Source organism: Aquila chrysaetos, chromosome 25 (assembly GCF_900496995.4).
Source record: "Aquila chrysaetos chrysaetos chromosome 25, bAquChr1.4, whole genome shotgun sequence".
NCBI classification, from domain to species: Eukaryota; Metazoa; Chordata; class Aves; order Accipitriformes; family Accipitridae; genus Aquila; species Aquila chrysaetos.
This window is the reverse complement of record NC_044028.1, coordinates 8466693-8484127: the sequence shown is the minus strand read 5'-3', so window position 1 is coordinate 8484127 and position 17435 is coordinate 8466693. Positions and strand designations below refer to the sequence as shown.

The 17435-nt window shown below is 40.9% G+C and overlaps 1 protein-coding gene across 1 annotated transcript in view; it reads left to right on the top strand.

Annotated features, from left to right (window-relative positions):
- The first annotated feature begins 13752 nt into the window (after positions 1–13752).
- The window catches only part of LMTK2 (lemur tyrosine kinase 2), a 44531-nt gene continuing 40848 nt past the window's right edge, over positions 13753–17435 (top strand). Inside the window, exon 1 of the mRNA XM_030002059.2 lies at positions 13753–14091. Within this exon, the coding sequence (XP_029857919.1) occupies positions 13941–14091 (151 nt within the window). The 5' untranslated portion in view covers positions 13753–13940. The remainder of the gene's footprint in view (positions 14092–17435) is intronic.

The window sequence follows — 17435 nt, the reverse complement described above, 5'->3', positions numbered from 1 at the left end:
GAGCAACTGTTTTCAGAAAGTAAATATTGTGCATTTCTATGTTAGATAATAGCTAAGGGCAGCATGCATTGTAGCTGGAGCCTGAAGGGAAACCATGGCAGTGAGTTGAAAGAGATATTCTTGTCTCTTGAATCAGGATGAGACTTCTCCTGTGTGGTTCAAGTAATGCTTTCCCTTTCATCCATTACTACTGCCTGCAATGCATCATGCTTAATTTTTCAGAGATGTAAAATTAAATTAGAAGCGGGGAGAGCAGCAAAAGGTTCAGTGATTTGGAGAAAGTGTAATAATTTTGTATCTGACTCATCTTCAAACCATTCCATCAGATCAAAAATAGCTCAACTCCTCTTCAAAGATAAGTGCCAGCAACAGCATCCCAGCAGTTTCACAATGTTTACAGTTTAGCAGCTCTAGTCAGGACTTCTGCAGTTCTCTGTGTAGCAGGAACAGCCTTCTTTAACTGCAATGTTATTAATTCAGATACAGTAACTCTCCTGCCTGTTATCTGATAACACTTTTTGACTATGTTTCATTGCTGCTGTTCTCATACCTTTCCATTGTAGTATGTTACTTACAGAAAGAATTGGCATTTACCTGGCATATTGTATCTGCAAAAGGTTTTAGTAGGTCTTAATTAGTAGTTCTCAGAGCATATTAGGAGATAATTTCTCAATCAAAAGGATAGGAACAGCAAGTTTAGTATTGGAATGTCCCACTGGTATTTCTGTGGGCTCTGTGATGTTCAGAGTATTTTTTGAACAGATGTTTGGTCAAAGTCATGTCTTTTGAGGAGTTTGGGGATTGACTACTGCAAAAGGACAATATGGCTTAAAGACATACCACCAGTGCAATAGTGTTTCTAAAATGATAGAATGGTTTGCAAAGAACTTTTGGCCTGCTGGTAACAAATTTTATATACCTTCCTCCTGCTAGCTGAATGGCAGGAAACTATCTGAAGTTTCTTGTCTTCTTGGCAAACCACCAGATAGGCTGCATGAGGCTCTAAAAGTGAAACATCTAGAATGAAGACAACAGGAAACACAGGCACAAGAGCGTAGAATGAGTTGAGGTGAGCTGAACATGGAGCTAACTTGATAGTACTAATATTTATTACATTGCATGGTGTCATCCTGACCTTGCTTCTGGCTGGAAGGGACAGCCAAAGGGGAATTTATGCTTCCAGTGAATGAGATTGGAGGTGATGTAGATATGAAATGGTTAACTTGAGGAAGTGATGGAATCCATCTAGAATAGGACAAAGCCAGCATCCTTCCTTATCCTCAGGAGTGGCTTGACTGCTAACAGATTTGCAGCACAACCGAAGTCCTTGTTTTGCCTTCTGCCTAACTTCATTAGGAACTGAAACATCTTTTGCCTGTTGCAACTCCATTGAAGTCAACAGATTTGCAAGAGTTTGGAGCAGAGGCTGGTATGCTGTCTGTTGCCAGTTCTTTCTGCTTGCCTCTACTGATAGGTGGGTGAGACAGGAAGGTTATTTCACATGGTGGAAGAATTACAGGTGGGAAATGACAGCTGAAATAAAAACTTGATATTCTGCCTACAATTTTAGGATGATGAAGAGTGAACATGGGTCTTACCTAAGGTTGGTGAGCAGATCCAACTTGTCTGATTCATGTGAGTTATTCCATGCAGTCTGTATACTGCTACTTGGGTTGTAAGGTCCATTGGGTAGATATGATTTTTGTCCATGACTTCAGCTCTTAGGCAGTATGTCACTGCAAATACTACTGTAATTAAATGCTGATGAAGAAAACTGGGCAAATGTGTGCTGTGTTTCTGAACATCATCTTTCAGCTCCAACTCAGGTGGAGTTTTGTATATGCAGCAGTATGTGTGAGATAGCTTAACAGAGATGACAAAACAAACCTGAAACATTTATTATGGGCACAACTACATGGTATATATCATGTTTCTTAGAGATATCAGTGCAAGTATATGATAGTATTAATGGTACTATCATTAATACTATTTGTATTTTAATAATACCTGACTCCCAATATGTATCCCAGGTCCAATTAGGGATGACTGAATAGCTTGGAAAAACAAGTAGTTTTGGTGCCTTCACAGTCAAGGCAGTTAGCAGTTCAGCTATTTATAGTCTACAGCATCAATCCAGGTCTTTCCAAAGCATTATATTCACGTTATGTTTCCAACAAAAAACTTTGCAATGGGAGCTTTCATTCTGATTTTAACTCTTTCAGGCAGTATTAGCAAATCAGGATTGTGATGCTGTAAGATGCATATGAGTCAACATTGGAACCCATACAGTTGAAGTTCTTCTGACTGCAAAGTCAAAGTGCAAAGACTCAATTGACTTGTGGGATAGAGAAGCCTTATGCAATATCTCACATCTTGTTCTATAATCTGAAGATACATAATGTGAGTTTCCAGGGGATGTTTGCTTGAGGGTTGAGCAGAAGGAAAGATCCCAACATCCTAACCTGTTATTTTGTTTCACTATAGATTCATTAGCAATTAGGAAAAATGTTTTATAAGTGATCACGTATGTGTTTGTTCAAAACTGTATTGTAATGTGAATTACATGGCAGTGAAAATACAGAATAATCTTTCCTGTTTACAGAACCAAAGCTGCACAGTCTAGACCTCAATTTCCCCAAAGTTTGTGGTATTTATATAAAGCTTCAGTTTTGACCTAGATCCAGTTCCCATTTCTGAAAGCTACATAAAGTTCTGACTTGTGGCAATTTTCTTCTTAAGGTCATTAGGTATATGTGTGTAAAACCGAGAATTCCAGCCTCTTATCACATTAACTATATAATATTTTCAAGAAGAGTTATTGTTTCTACATAAAGATATGCACAGGATATTGCAGGCAGGGGAAAAAAATGTCGTCCATATATATTTCTTGTTAACTGCTTTAACTTGACTTATCTGGTTTTATAAGCAGCATTGTCAGGGGAATTAATTGCATCAGAGTCAGTGGAGAGAAAAATCAAGGAAGAATTCTACTCACAACAAATTAAGCTTTAATACTGCAAAGTTGTCATTATGTGTATCAAAGGCTGTTGAAAGTCATGTTTCTGGGAATAACTAGGGGGCTTGTTAATGCAGTCACGATCATCTTTCTGACAGAAGCTCACTTTCGGGAAATGTGATACGAAATTTTCCTTAGATTCTCATCTCATTCCCATACTGTGTTTATTTCACTCTTAGTGGGCTTCCTCTTTAATTTCTCAGTTAGAAACTCATTTTACAGCATCTACAAAATTATATAATGAATGATGAGCAAGTCTGAAAGGAGTCTTAAGTGAATGCGAGTTAAATCTTCTTTTCCTAGTTTTGGGAACGGGAGTTCCCTCACTAATTTGAGTTGAGGCCCTTGTATAAATAAGGTCATGTTGTGCTTCTAAACATAGTCACAGCACAAGGCAGATCCCTAATTTCTGCTTCTTGTAGTTCCATTTTGAAAGACACCATTTTCTTCCTAGCATGTCCTTTTTTTAGGAGAGTAAGCCCTAAGTGGGTGTATTTCTTCCTTTCTAGTAATCTCTACAATATCTTATCAGTCTCTTAGGGGCTGACTCTTTGTTCTGTGAATGGCCGGAACTGCTACTGAAGTCTGTGGCAGTTAAAAAAAGTGCAGAATCAAAGAGGTATTTTGCTGGCAGCTTAAAGGCTTACAGAATTTGTAGCACTAATGTAGACATTGTTTCTCTGGGATTTTATATGCATTCTTATGTATGTCTATCATGTGCAAATCTATCTGTGGAATTCCTTTTCTGTCCTTCCTCAATAATTCTTTTTTTTTATGATTGGGCAGGAGCCTGAATTCTTTTTCCGAATGTAGTAACATGAAGCAAAAAGCAAAAACTTATCAATAATAATGCAGTAGGCAGAGAACACATGAATGCCTGTTCTACTCCAAATCCATTTGACTATGTCTCATTTATGCTAAGATTGCTATACACTGATCATGCAGAAAACAATCAGACCCAGTGTAAGAGTCTCTTTCTTTTCCAGAGTGGTGTAAATAAACATGACTATAAATGATAGCTGTTCCCAGTATTTCCTGGGCCAGATGATAAATTGGACTCAAAATTACATACACAAAATGCATGACCAATTGCATATTTTAATTTGTAATTATCACAAGTGCATATGCTAATTGCTTGTTATGCAGTAGCAGTAAAATAAAAAAAACTGTTTCAGTTTTTGTTGTTCATACATTTGCAGTGTACAACAACTAGTTTATTGGTCCTCTGAATGTAATGAATATTCTTTCTCTAGGTGAATGATCTATATATGTATCTATAAATCATTAAATGCAAGATTCCTTCAACATGGGGTCAGCAAATCCATAAGTGATTATGTACCTCCTGTGTTCCAAACGGTGACCTTCATATGTCTGTCTTAGTTTTTAGCCTCTTTAACCAGGGGGCTGAGCATTGTGTTTTCCTTGTACAGCACTAAGCATACTTTCTCTGATATTCTGTAATGTCTTGTGATTCGATACAGCAGTACAAAACTCTGCTTAAAGGAAGCACATATCCAGAGCCATCTCAGTGGTGGACAAAACTATATTTCAGACAAGGACAGGAATGACAGAGCAGAAAAGCAGTTAGAGCACATATGGAAAGCAATACCCACTGGTGAGCTCTTTGGACACTAAACCAATCAATGGCAGAGCTCCTGTGTGTTTCTCTCTCAGAGTTTAACTATAAGGAGAACTGTGTATATTAATTGAGCCACCTCCATAAGTGGCAGCACCTCCACAGCACCAGAGCCTAGGGAGAAGGTTAGCCTGGGTTCAAGCTTTAACGAGTGCTGTTTAGATCTCTCTGGATATCATTGGCAGGTGATGGTGGGGCACAGACAGGATCTCCTGCCTTTCAGTGATCATCTTGATGTTCTAGAGACCTTTGTTCTCCGCCTTCTCTCCTATTAGCACCTCCTCTACAGGATGAGGCTCCCAATAGATGAGACTAGGAATCCTCAGCATGGATATTTCCTCTCCAGCCGGTCCGCTCAGGCAGGGAATCTAGATCAGCATGGAGAATGCTAATACATTGTTGCCAGGCTTGTGTTTGCCAGCTGGAGCAAAGCACATTGCAGCAAGGACGTGTGTACAAGCCCATTCCCAGTGGTGGGACCAGCTAATTGTTCAACGCTGGCAGTGAAGAGGAAAGCTCTTGTGACAATTCTGATCTCCAACAACTGTAATCAAATACTAGGCAGAGGAAAACTCAGACATGATACACTGATGTTTCTGCTTATGCACAAAGAGCAGTGGAAGATTTTCATATAAGACAGGAGTATTTGACATGTGTAGGAATGTAATACAAGTTGTGTTAATTTGCTTGATAAAAATAACATTTTCTGTTACCTACATTCAGTGATTCAGCATTTTTGAGACACGTCTTTGATGAAAATAAATGTGTCTAGAGGTTTGTGTGGGATGAAGATTATATTTGGGTCAAATTAAAGAGTGGTCCTTACTGTGTTGGATGGTTAAGCTGTAAAATTTAACCAATGAAAGGGTAAAAGTGATAATCTTGCTTTTACCAGCTCAGCAGTAAACAGAGCAGGTGCAAGCCATGTTTAATCCATGACCCCTGGGAAATGGTAATGTTAATTTCTGTTGTCTTCCTGTGCCAGATGTCAGGCGCTCTGAATTTCTAATTGAGAGCACTAGCTAGAAAGACTGATAAGGCACAACTGAGCACCTGGGTTGCATCAAAATGAGAATAGCTCTGTTAACCGCTGCTTATTGTAATATCCCACTGTAGGCAGCACCTGTGGTGTGACTTTATAAATAGATAACCTGAGCTGTGTTCACACAAGGTTAATTCAGAAGTTGTCAGCTTGTTAGGCAGCTTTCCAGCGATGTGCTGATAGCACATGCTCACAACACAAGAGGAAATCATGCTTACTGTTTATAAGGTACATTATGACAAAGTTGTGGGTTTTTTTTCCGTATCTTTAAAATTCCTAGTCTGCTTCTGCATTAAAAGGAAGTTTCAAGTAGATGTGATTTTAACATTTTCTAATGTCTTAGAGTAGGTATGTCACCTGCCATGTTCTAAGAACAATTGGATGGTCAAAACTACTTAGCACTGGTTGCATGCACTCGCAGAGGAATTAAAATTTTGGCAAAGGTGCTGTTAACTGTTTTCTCATTTAGTTTAATCCTTTATGATGTTTTTTTCAATTTACAGTGATGGTCACTGTACCCCATGGAGTTTACTGCACTGAAACAGCACATCCTTTTGATATTGTGTACAGATCTGAATAAGAGATCCTCTTGCTGAACATCCTACAGCCCTTGGATTTTGATTAGCTTTGGATCTTTAGATTGAATTTCCTTCATGTTCAAATAATTTGCATTTGAAATTATGAAGAAAAAAATGTATCTTGTTAGCCACCACTTCTTCCTAATTACTCATTTTATATAGAGGTTGATTCACGAGTTTTGTAAATAGTCAGCAATTTATCATCAAACCCTTTTCTACTGTTCAGAAGTCACTTAGATTCTGTGTTGTCTCATATACCATAAGCATCCTACTAAGGTATATTTATTGGTTTCTACATTACTTTGGTAGCAAAAGAAAGCACCAGTTTTCCATAAAGATAAATGCATTTTTTATTTGGATGAATTTTTCCTTTCCTGGATTGGAGAGGAAAATTATAACTACTGACATTTATTGAATGAAATTAGACCTTTTCAGTTTAGTCAAAGCTTTGAAAAGTAGCAAAGAGGTGAGCATTTTAAAAAATGTCTTTTGTGCCGAGGTAGCTACTGCTCATACAAGATGGGATCATTCCTTGGATTTTCCTAGAGTTCATCAGTAAAAATGAGACATATTTCTGCATATACTGGCACACATGAGTAATATCAATCACATAAGCAGCCCTACTCCCTTGTAGGATATGGCCAAACCAATATAGTGCCAAATTAAAGGACTTGCAATATTCCTATGATGCTGTAACGAGGGGGAAAAAGAATATCCTGCATGGCGACTTGAGCTCATTAAGTTGTTAGTATTGGAGATGAAAGAACAGTTGCAGTAAGTATGATCCTTGCTTAAATTTTCACTATCTTTTTATCTGTCTGTATTTTACAATCCTACTAGCAAAGCAACTTCACCTGTAAGACTCCAGACTTTTAAATAATTTTGTAAACCTGTTTCTGTTGGATTAGTTTTATTAAAAAGGTGAGGAAGGGATTGTGGAAGATAGGAGGACTTTGATTCTTGGGTGATCTTTAGAGACTCAGACTGCAAGGATAAGGAAAATAAGCTTATTTCAAGCCTGTTTTTTGTAAGTAACCAGTTAAAATTAATAAGTAAACTTTTAAAATAAGATACTGTTGTTAATAGTGCCAAGGTTTTTAAAAATGCCTCTGCAATTTGTTTCTAGTGAGTTGTTCCTCGTCTGTGGCACAAGCTCTGCTCATTGGTTTTCATTGCTTTCTCTGTGACAAATTTTCACTGAGGTATTTTATACCTCTTTCCGTTCTGATTACCAAATAGTACAGAAATGTATGTCCAATTACTACCTTTGATAAATGGTTCTTGTTCTGAATTTGGTCTTTTGAACCCATAACTATTAAAAATAAATGAAAGTATCAAAAGTTATGTTTTCCAGTGTACATGTGCTAGATATATTGGTTTGTGCTCCTTGCTCAATTGGCAAGATTCTTCCTGATCCTGCTTAATTTGTCTTGATTCACCTTGATTCTTCTCTGCCTAATTGGTCATGTTCCAATTTCAGTGCTCTGGAAGGCAACATTCATTAATGTAAGAAGAATGAGTAACACTGCAAAGCATCGACATTTCAGTAAAAGGTAGATCCTTCCTTCCCTTACAGTGCTTCAGTGAACTACACCTTCCTCTAAATCTTGAATCCTTGTGTTTTTCTTCCAAGTGTGCACTTTAGCTGAAAGCATCCAGAGCACCAGTTGTCCATATGTTAGCAGCTCATTTACTCTGTTTTATTTATCCCTTTCTAGATCCAAGTGCTTCTTTTAAAAATTCCTTTTGTCAATATTGCAAATTATTTCCAAATTGGGATGAGCTTTCCCCCCCATACGTAGAGTGGTGCTTAGCCTGAAGTCTTTGCTTATGCTTTCACTAAAACTAAGCGTGGAAGCCAGTGAGAGACTGTTGAAGGGGAATGCAAGTGAGCTGAGCTAATTTCTGGTTTAATTTTTGGAGCAGTTACTTAGAATCAGGTTATTAAAGATATTTAAAATGAGAGGTGAGTGCCTACATATGTAAAAAATTGTCCTTTAATCTTCCTCAAGCTTCAGCTTGCTCAATGTTAATGAGGACTAGTACTTGTATGAGGGTTTTTCTTAATTATTTTTTGTAAAGTTAGGTATAAAGTGGAAATGGAAAGTATTACATTAACAGGTAGGTTGGTCAAGAACACCCCATTTGAAAGGACTCAAAACAATTTTTCTCCTTCAACAAGTGACACATTCAAGTGATGATGTATAATATTTATCAAAATTTAGTGTTAGAATTACTTTTTAGAGAGACATGCAAATCATATTTTATCTTCTGCTTAATGTTTTCCTTCCGTTATTGAAAGGATCTGTGATGAAGAGATTCCTGCTGATCTAGAGGTCCAGAAACAGATAGTGCTTTTTTGGCAAGCTTGCATGAACAGTGTTTATGCTAGCAAGATACTTATTTAAACATGGCTAATTACAGGACCATTCACTGCACCCTGTAGATTGTTTGTTTGTTTTCAAAGAGGCACTGGTTCTAGAACTTGAAAATAGTTTTACTAAACCCTTGCGCTTAGGCTGAAATGTTGCTGAACTATTCCTTTGCAGGAGTGCTGTTCTTGCCATATTACACCTACAGTGTAAAACCACATGAAGCCTTAAGCAGTACCACTTGCTTATTTGAGTGGTCTCAGATAGGACAAGTTTTTGAGAGTTGCTGAGCAGCTTCCACAACTATTGCTTTAATGAAAGTATTGCATGAGGAAAGGCTAAGTTGAACCCTTGTTGTTTGATCTGTTGTGTCGTACTTGGTCTGTTTGTGAGAATATTCTTTTTGTTTTGCTTTTTTTCCCTTGACACACATATAATGTATATTTAGACCAGTACTGCATTAGACATTCATTTGGTTAAATAGTTTCTCACTATATTCAGTACTGCTTTGCTGCATCTGCAGCAAAATTTAATAGAGCACACAGTTTAGTGTTTGCTAAAAATAAATAGGAGATGGTAGCAAGGAATTTCTAATGTAGCTATGAAAGTTTTACAACAGCTTCTTTACACAGAAGTCATCATTTTGCATTTCCTTTTATGTTAATGGAAATTACATAGTTAAATCTCCTATACCTTTGGAGAGAATAGACACACACAATTTCTCTCTCAAAATTTTGGAGAAAGGTTCTATAGGAAGCTTTAAGATACAGAACTATCACCACAGATGTAACTTAGTCCAGCATTAGGCAGCTGTCAGTGGCATAAAAACCAGTTTCAAAATTGGCATGAATTGGCATTTTGGCTGGCAATGTCATCAGAGAGTGGTATGTGGGGAAAGAAATTTGCCCATTCATGACTGTATTTCTTGTAAGCCAGGATAGAATCCTGTTGAGAAGAAATTAATACTGATGTTGACACTTCTTATGCCTTTTTGAGGGAGTACTTAAATGCTCTTTCACAAAAATTAATTCTTTTGCTTAACTCTATTGATTCTATAGGATGGTTCAGTGGACTAAAGTGAAATGAATTTGATTTAATAAAGTAAATAAAGTAAATTTAAATGAACTTAATAAGATACATTTACAATTACTATCCAGCTTCATATCTTAATGTTAAAACCTCTTCAAAGTACACCTGTTTGAAGCCAAAGTAGGTAGTGCCCTTCCAGATCAGGCCAATCAAAATACAGAAGGTATTCCTGAGTGAACAGAAATGAAATTTGTACGAAATTTTCCAGGACATTAGTGGCAGATGCAAATCCAAATATGAAATATTTCCCAAGAAGAATGTAATTCCTTAATGGATTTACAAGGAATGGATTAGCAGGAGCTGCTGGATCTTTAAACACATTTTAAAATTAATACAAACTGAATCTTCTACCAGTGATTCAAAATATGCCCTGCCATATTTTTCAGAGGTTCATTTCTCCATGTGCAAGCTTAATTTGTGGGAAGAAATCAGAGAGTTCTGTTCTAAGCCCATTTTAGAGTGACAGATGGATACTAAGGGGAAAACATTTGACTCAAATAAGTAAATTTCCTTTACTGATTGTTTAAAACCCAGTTTCCTTTAGCCAATTTTCCTTGGGAGCTATGTAAAATCATTTTGGATGCTGTAGTATTGGAACTGGGAAAGATGCCTCCAGTTATATAAAAACACTATTAGGTCACTTATGACTGAAAGTGGAGGTTAAAATCAGTGATATTTATTTTGCCTCTGTCAGGTGGAGAAGCAAATTACTCTGTTAAATATAAAAAGACAACACTGACAGGGAAAGAAGAGGTTATATATGAAAGGATGAGACATTTTTCTTTTGGGGGGAGAGAGAGACAGGTGTATGTCTCAACATTCATATATACAGAAACTAATCTTTATGCTTAAAACAGTGACTTGGAATAAAGACTTTGGTTCTGTGATCAGCTCTGTTCCTGATGCTCAGTGATACTCTGTTTTGTAGTAAGCAAATAGTGAATCTTTTGGGCCCTTATTCACAGTTACATTGAAGACCTTTAACACCCCTCTGGCAACTTGCTCAGTCTGCTAGACAATATTCCTTCCGCACCAATAATGTTTTAAAAAATATTGAAGAAAACCAACTGAAAATAAAACCATCAACATCCTTTAGTTGATCTAATTATCTGTCTCTAAAAAAAGGTTTTAACACCTCCCACACGGAACAGCAGCTTCAGTAATTTGGCAATGATAACAGCGCATAATCAAGACACGTGAGGTTGTGATATGTGGTAATACATCCTGTTTTGTGTGCAGGAAGGGTTTTGTTTAAGTAAATATATTTTCTTTTTAAGTACCTTTTGGATTACTTGCTATTAGGTTGCTCATCCCATTAGTCTCGTATAGTTACTACAAATGTTTAACTGCAGAAATCGTAAATGGGTGAATTGTAACATTCCTGAGGATGGCAGATAGGAGATTAGGCTTTGCATCTTTGGGGTTTTTTTTGTGATGTTCATTGTGTATTTGAAGACAGGGAGTAACTGTGACTAACGTGTAGAACAAAGGATTGGAAGGTTTGGTTATTTAGCTTCTACCAGTGACTAATTCACAGCTAACCTTAAGTGTACCATCATTATAGAATAGTGCTCTGACAAGTCCTTTTAATGATATGCTGCCATAGCTTCCCAGATGATATTACAACATGATGTTTTATCAGCAAATTACATCAAAGGCCTGCCTAACATTCAATTATTACAGGGTGGGTTGGGAAATAAAGCAGTCTGCTGTGTTTAAAATGCAATGAATTGTTTACACTATTGAAATGAGAACACCCTTGCACTGTAAACCTGCTGATAGGCTACAAATTAAGTTTTTATGTCTGTAGCTGCTATGAACCTCAAAATTATTTACGTATGGAATTTGCATGAAGTCTGTGACAGATCTCAGAAGAACCTTAGACCCTAGACATGGTAGTGATAGGTACACTAGATTTGCCCATGTAGTTATACCACGTAAGTACAGTGTAGTCTGAATAACGATCATTAAAAAAATGTGGCTATAATGTCAACTAGAAGGAGACACATTCACATCCAGAGGCCCCAGGCCTGAATGTCCATACTCAGTGGAGGGAGATTTGATACAGTGAAGAATAAAGAACTAACCTTGAAGTTTCCACTGGGTATTTGCAGTATACATAAAGACCTGGCTGCATGCTTGTCACCAGCATCAGTTTTACATCAGTACCCAGCTATTTAAGTTGAGATGGTAACTGTTTGTACCTGAAAAAAAATTAATGTGTTACATATTGCATATTACGTATCACTGATTTTAAAGGGAAAGGACCACGTTTTGCCTTCCCAGTCCATCAAATCTACAGACAGCCAGACAAGGAATACTTTGGGACTGTTTATTGTTTTATATTGGTTTTAAAAAATAATTCACAGTAAGCAGCATAATGCATTAATAATAGTTTACTAAAACAACAAAAGAGAAGGTTGTCTCCCATATCATTAGTCAAGTAAAATATTTCCCTTGGAAGAAAAACTAATTAGAACATTTCAAAAAATATGGGTCATTTGGTAGTACAATTAGTGTCTTCAAGCCAGAGAGAGGGTATCTGGGGGTGGACACAGACTTGCTAAGAGGAAAGTAGTTTGATTTTAAGTACATCCCTGTGGTAGGAGAAAAATTACACTAGAAAAAATTCTTAGTGACAGAGAGATTTAGGTTTATGTTGTGTCTTCCTGGACATCATGTTCCAAGTGCTACTTTTGAGCACAAACCTTTCTTTTCATGAAGTCCCAGGGGTGCACTCACTGTACATTTCTTTGGAGAATCTGTGCTCCCAAAGTCATTATATAAGCTTGACATAATTAGCCTTTTTGCTAAATTATTTGGAAAATGGAAATCTAGTTTGTTAGTGGTATGGTATTTCCCTATTTCCTCACTATACAGAGTCCCTGATTCCTTAGGATTAATGCCTCCGTTTATGCTACTTAAAACCGTCACCTCATTTTCAGGTACTCTAAATTCAGCAGAATTACATGCCTAAACCTAAACCAGAACAATCTTTATTTCTGAGTCCTGCTTGTATCGTTAGTTTAACAAGGTCATTTCCAGCCTTGGAAACGCGTAGGCTGCAGGGGGTAGTTTATGCCCATCTCTGTGTCTAACTTGAGACTCATTGTACTCCTCTTCCGCGGAGGAGCGTGAGTAACGCAGGCGCACGGTCCGCGGGAGGTGTGAGGAACGGCACGGAGGAGCCGTGTGCCCGCTCCCGCTCGCAGCGCAGGTATGGCGGCTCCTCAGGGGAAGCTCTGCCGGAGGCCTCTGCGGCTTCTGTGGGAACCAGGCTCTGGTTTTTTTACTTTTTTTACTTTTTAGTTTCCTCGCTCGGCCTCTGGCACAGAGTCGAGCTGCGGGTGCACGGAGGGGGAGAGAGCCGAACACGCATCGCCCCGGTCCAGAGCTCCGCCACGGCCCCACGCCGGCTCCGTCCCCGGGGGAGTCCCCAGGGCCGGGCTGGCCTGGAAGAGCACGACACAGCCGCGGCCTCGGAGACACGAGGGCACAGGCTGGGGCCTGCGCTCCTCTGTGCGGGGCGATCCCAGCCGAGGGGCCCGTGTCCGCGTCCCCTGCCCGTACCGGGGGCCCAGGGCGCGTTAAGCGCGGCCTCAGCGGGGCCGCCGCGAGCACTGCGGGCGGGCGCCGTGCCTCCAGGCGGCGCTGTTCCCGCTACTCCCGCGTGTCCTGCGCACGGGCTCGGCCAAGCCCCTCCTCCTGCTCCCGCCCTCGGGAACGGCGCCGCCAGCCGGTTGGCGGAGCGCGCCTTCAATCCGAGGGAAACTCCGCCCTCCTCCCGTCGCCCGGAGTGCGGCTTGATTGGCAGGCGCGCTCCGCCGTTCTCGCGCCGCAGCCTTCGCTCGCCCTAGCTCGCCCTCTGCAGAGCGACTGGCTGATCTGGCTGTCAATCACGGATTAGGCCCGTCCTAGCCAGCGAACCCTCCTCCCGAGCGTGAGGCGCGGGTTGATTGGCGCACGGGGCTGTCAATCAGCAACGCGCTCCACCCCCTCCCGGTCAGGTAGCCCGGAAGATGGCGGCGGCGGCGGCGTCCGCAGGGGCTGGCGGGGTTCTGTGAGGGGAGCGGGGCGGCGGGGTCCGATGCCGCGGGCAGCCGCGCCGCGGAGGCGGGGGGCAGCGGCTGCCGCGGGGGCTCGCCGGAGACGCTGAGAACCTCGAGCCCCTCGTTCGGCGCCGAGCCTCGGGCCGGGAGCGGAGGGCATGCAGCAGCGCGGGGGGCTCGGCGGGGGTGCCGGGCGGCGGGGGGGCGGCCCGCTGCCCCTCGGACCCCGGCGGCCGCTCGGGCTCGTCCTCCTGCTGTCGCTTCTCTTGGGGAGCGGCGGGGCGGCTCCGCTTCCGCGAGCAGGTGCAGGTGAGGCGCGGGAGGCGGCGGGGCGAAGCCGGGTTGGGGCGGGGGGGGGGGGCGGCGGCTCCGCGGCGGGGCCTGCGAGGGGAAGCCTGGGGGCCGGGCAGCCGCGGGGGGCCTCGGCCCGAGGTGCCGCCGGTTGGGGCCCGGGGCTCTGGAGGCGCGGCGGCGGTGGTGGAGCGAGGGGACTGCGGGTTTCCAAACCCCCCTCCCTCCCTCCCCCGTGCTGCGGGCAGGGCTCCGCGCCGCGCTCGGCGCTCTCCCCTCGCCGAAGCGTCGGGAAGGGCACGGCGGGTGGATGGGGCTCCGCGACGGAGTGGGCTGTGGCTCCCGTCCTCTAGGTCACGTCTTGTGCCGGTGGCATTGAGCGATATCCCGCTGTCGGTATCTCGGTCTCTCCAGATCGAACTACGTGCTTGTTCTCTCCGGGTGCTTACCCACATACGTTCTTTCTATAGTGGCTACCGTTCTAGTCGATACAGACCTCGGCGTGATTTTTCTGTTTCTTATTCTGACTGTGAATCACCGGGACTCCCGTTCCTGGGTGGAGGCTCTTCGGGGCAGACGGCGCTTCCCTCCTTTCCGGTCAGATTAGTCGGATTCCCCCCCTCGGCCCCCCCCGGCCCAGTCTCTCTAAATAGTCATGTACTTCACATTTATTTGTCTCTTATGTTAGGTAATGCTGACTTCCTTCGATTTTCTTGCTTATTTTCCTGTTTGTCTTGAAAGCACAGACTAAAAAATACATCCTCTCAGTTGTATGAGTTACTGATCAGAGACTGAATTTTGTTAGGTTTGGTTTGAATGTGTACTGAGATTCATTTCTAGCCCCGAAGAGTTGAAGAGCTGAAATAGACAATATGTTCAGAGAGGAGGAGGAGAAGCAGTGTGGAAGGAGAGATCTGAAGCACAGGGATTAGGTAATTTGGCTGCTGTTCCACAGAAAGTATCGAAACTGGGAGTGGAACCCATGCTTCCTTTATTTTTGGACCTAGGCCTCTTTCCCAATTTTTTTTTTCTTCCCAAGAACATTTCTGAATTGTTCATAAGTTACTTGCTCCATCAGCCTTCTTTGAGTTTTTTTTCTTAGTTTCTATAAAAGTAACCTTCTGAAAAATGGAAAACTGTCAGTGAAATCTGTATTTCCTTTGAGACTAAATGATAGTTTTCTCATTTATGAAATAATTGAAGTTTGTCCAAATAATATTAACTCATCATCAAGCTGTAAGGTAAGACAGCAGAATCAGTTCTGTGTGGAGGTCTTTTCTGCCTTTTCTGTGTCTTACTTTTCCTGAAATTTGGTTGATTTTTCTATTTAAAGGTAGATGTCAGTGTCTGCATCCAGTGCTTTCTTCTTTTTTTTTTTTTTTTTTTTTTTTTAAAAAAAATTCCTCTTTGCTGTCAGGACTATGCGATGTACCTTACAAAGCTGTGAGATCAAAACATAACTTCCATGACAGTGATAAAAAGCTTCATTCTCAGAATGAAAAGCTGATTGGACAAAATACAGGAGATAATATTGAAGTGGGTTTTTTTAATCTTTTTTTTTTTTTTTAAAGGCCAAATAGGGTATGCTAAGTGCAATACTGCTAGGAGAAGTACTTATGATGTTGTAATATTGGACTCGTACAAAATGAATTTGACATTGTAATTTTATATGTTGGTTTTGGTTATAATTTAGGCCAAAGTATGTATACATGGGAAGTTATCTGATGTTTAGCAAACTGTGCCAAATCGTGTCATGGAAAACCCAGTGAACTCCAGGAAATGAAACTGCTGCTTTCGGCTGTATCTTTGCCCATATAGTAAGAAGCAATGTATTCAGATTCTTTTATCAACAGGTGCTTAGTATTTAAACCTTTAGGGCCTCAAGAGGAACCTTTTCCAGTTTCATTGGCATCCCTTTTGCTGGGAAGACTTCCTACTGAATGAAATAATGTACGCGAAGGGGTTTGCATGCAACACATTCTTAGTCTGCAACATGTCCTGTATCATCACTACAGCAGTAACCAGTTAGAAAGCTACAAAGACTTTTTTCCTTCCTTTGAATAGCTTACCAGTGGACGACAATGATGCTGTTTTGTCTTGAACCTTCTCTGTCGTTCTAGGCAAATTTTATAACCTGTCTAGAAGACAAAACTGTGACTTTATTTTGCTGGGTTAAGAATCATGAGTTGTGTTTAAAAACAACTTGGGCATATTGTGAATTTCTCTCTCATATGTCCCATGATAGGTTGCTTTGGTTTCCTGTATTGGTACTGGCAGTCGCTGATGGTCTCTGTTCTGGGCCTCGGCAGTTTTTGCAGTTCACTCTAACGCTCAGTCTGATACATAAAAGTTGTAAACTTGTGAAGAATTTAATGGGCTTTTCATAAAGTAATTATTAATTGGTTTCAGAATTATTTCAGGATTCCACAATACTTCACCTAGCAAGAAGGGTTGCTGCTTTCACAATGGAGAAAGATTTTTGATGGGTATTGCCCTGAGCTTGTCACAGGAAAGGTGGGAAACCACAGAAAAAGGAGGAAGGTGTCTGTAGCTGTTGTAGTGAACTTTGCGGAATAGCTCATGGAATATACCCGTAATAAATTAACTTCCCTTTTGGGGAGGAAGCTGGAAAGCAGGAAGTGCTGATGGGCAAGTTGTAGCAAGACTAGATTGGATTCCTTCTTCCAAAATGCTCCATTTTGTGGAACTGCTGTGGAAATATGCCAGACTGTATGGCTGGGGAACTGTCAAGTTCCCAGGGCCTTGATCGAGATGAATGATGCCATTCTTTTTAAGTATGGCTTCATAGTGTTTGCAGATGAAGGCGTGCATGGATGATGTGTTCTGTATTTGTTTTGCATTTGTGAGGTTATATTTTGAAACTAATTTAATTTTTTTTCTTTTCAACAATAAGGAGAGGAGGTAAAGGAAATAAGGCTTTAACTGTTCCCCTGGTAGGGTTCAGAGCAATTACTGTAGAATATAGGAAAAACAAGATGTTGAAGATGCGACTAGCTAAAAATACTTTGACCAACTTAGATTTAATTTATTCTGTGAATGGAAAAGGAGGATACTGATATGTACTGTGATAGTTCCGAATTTAAAGTTTCACTTTATACTGGAGGTCAGAGCTGGGGCCAGGTCTACTGGAAGGGACTTAATAGAATGAAATGCTGTAGTTGTTTTGAGCTTGTGGAGTATTGGTGACTTTACATGGCTGCATCAGGCTAAGAGGACTTCCACTTTTAGTACTGTGTGGCTGAAATAAGGGCATTTGGGAACTGCTCTTTAGCAGCACTATTTTGTAGCCAAACACAGTGCATTATAATCTGACACGTCTGCCTTACTGTGCTAAAGCTGTA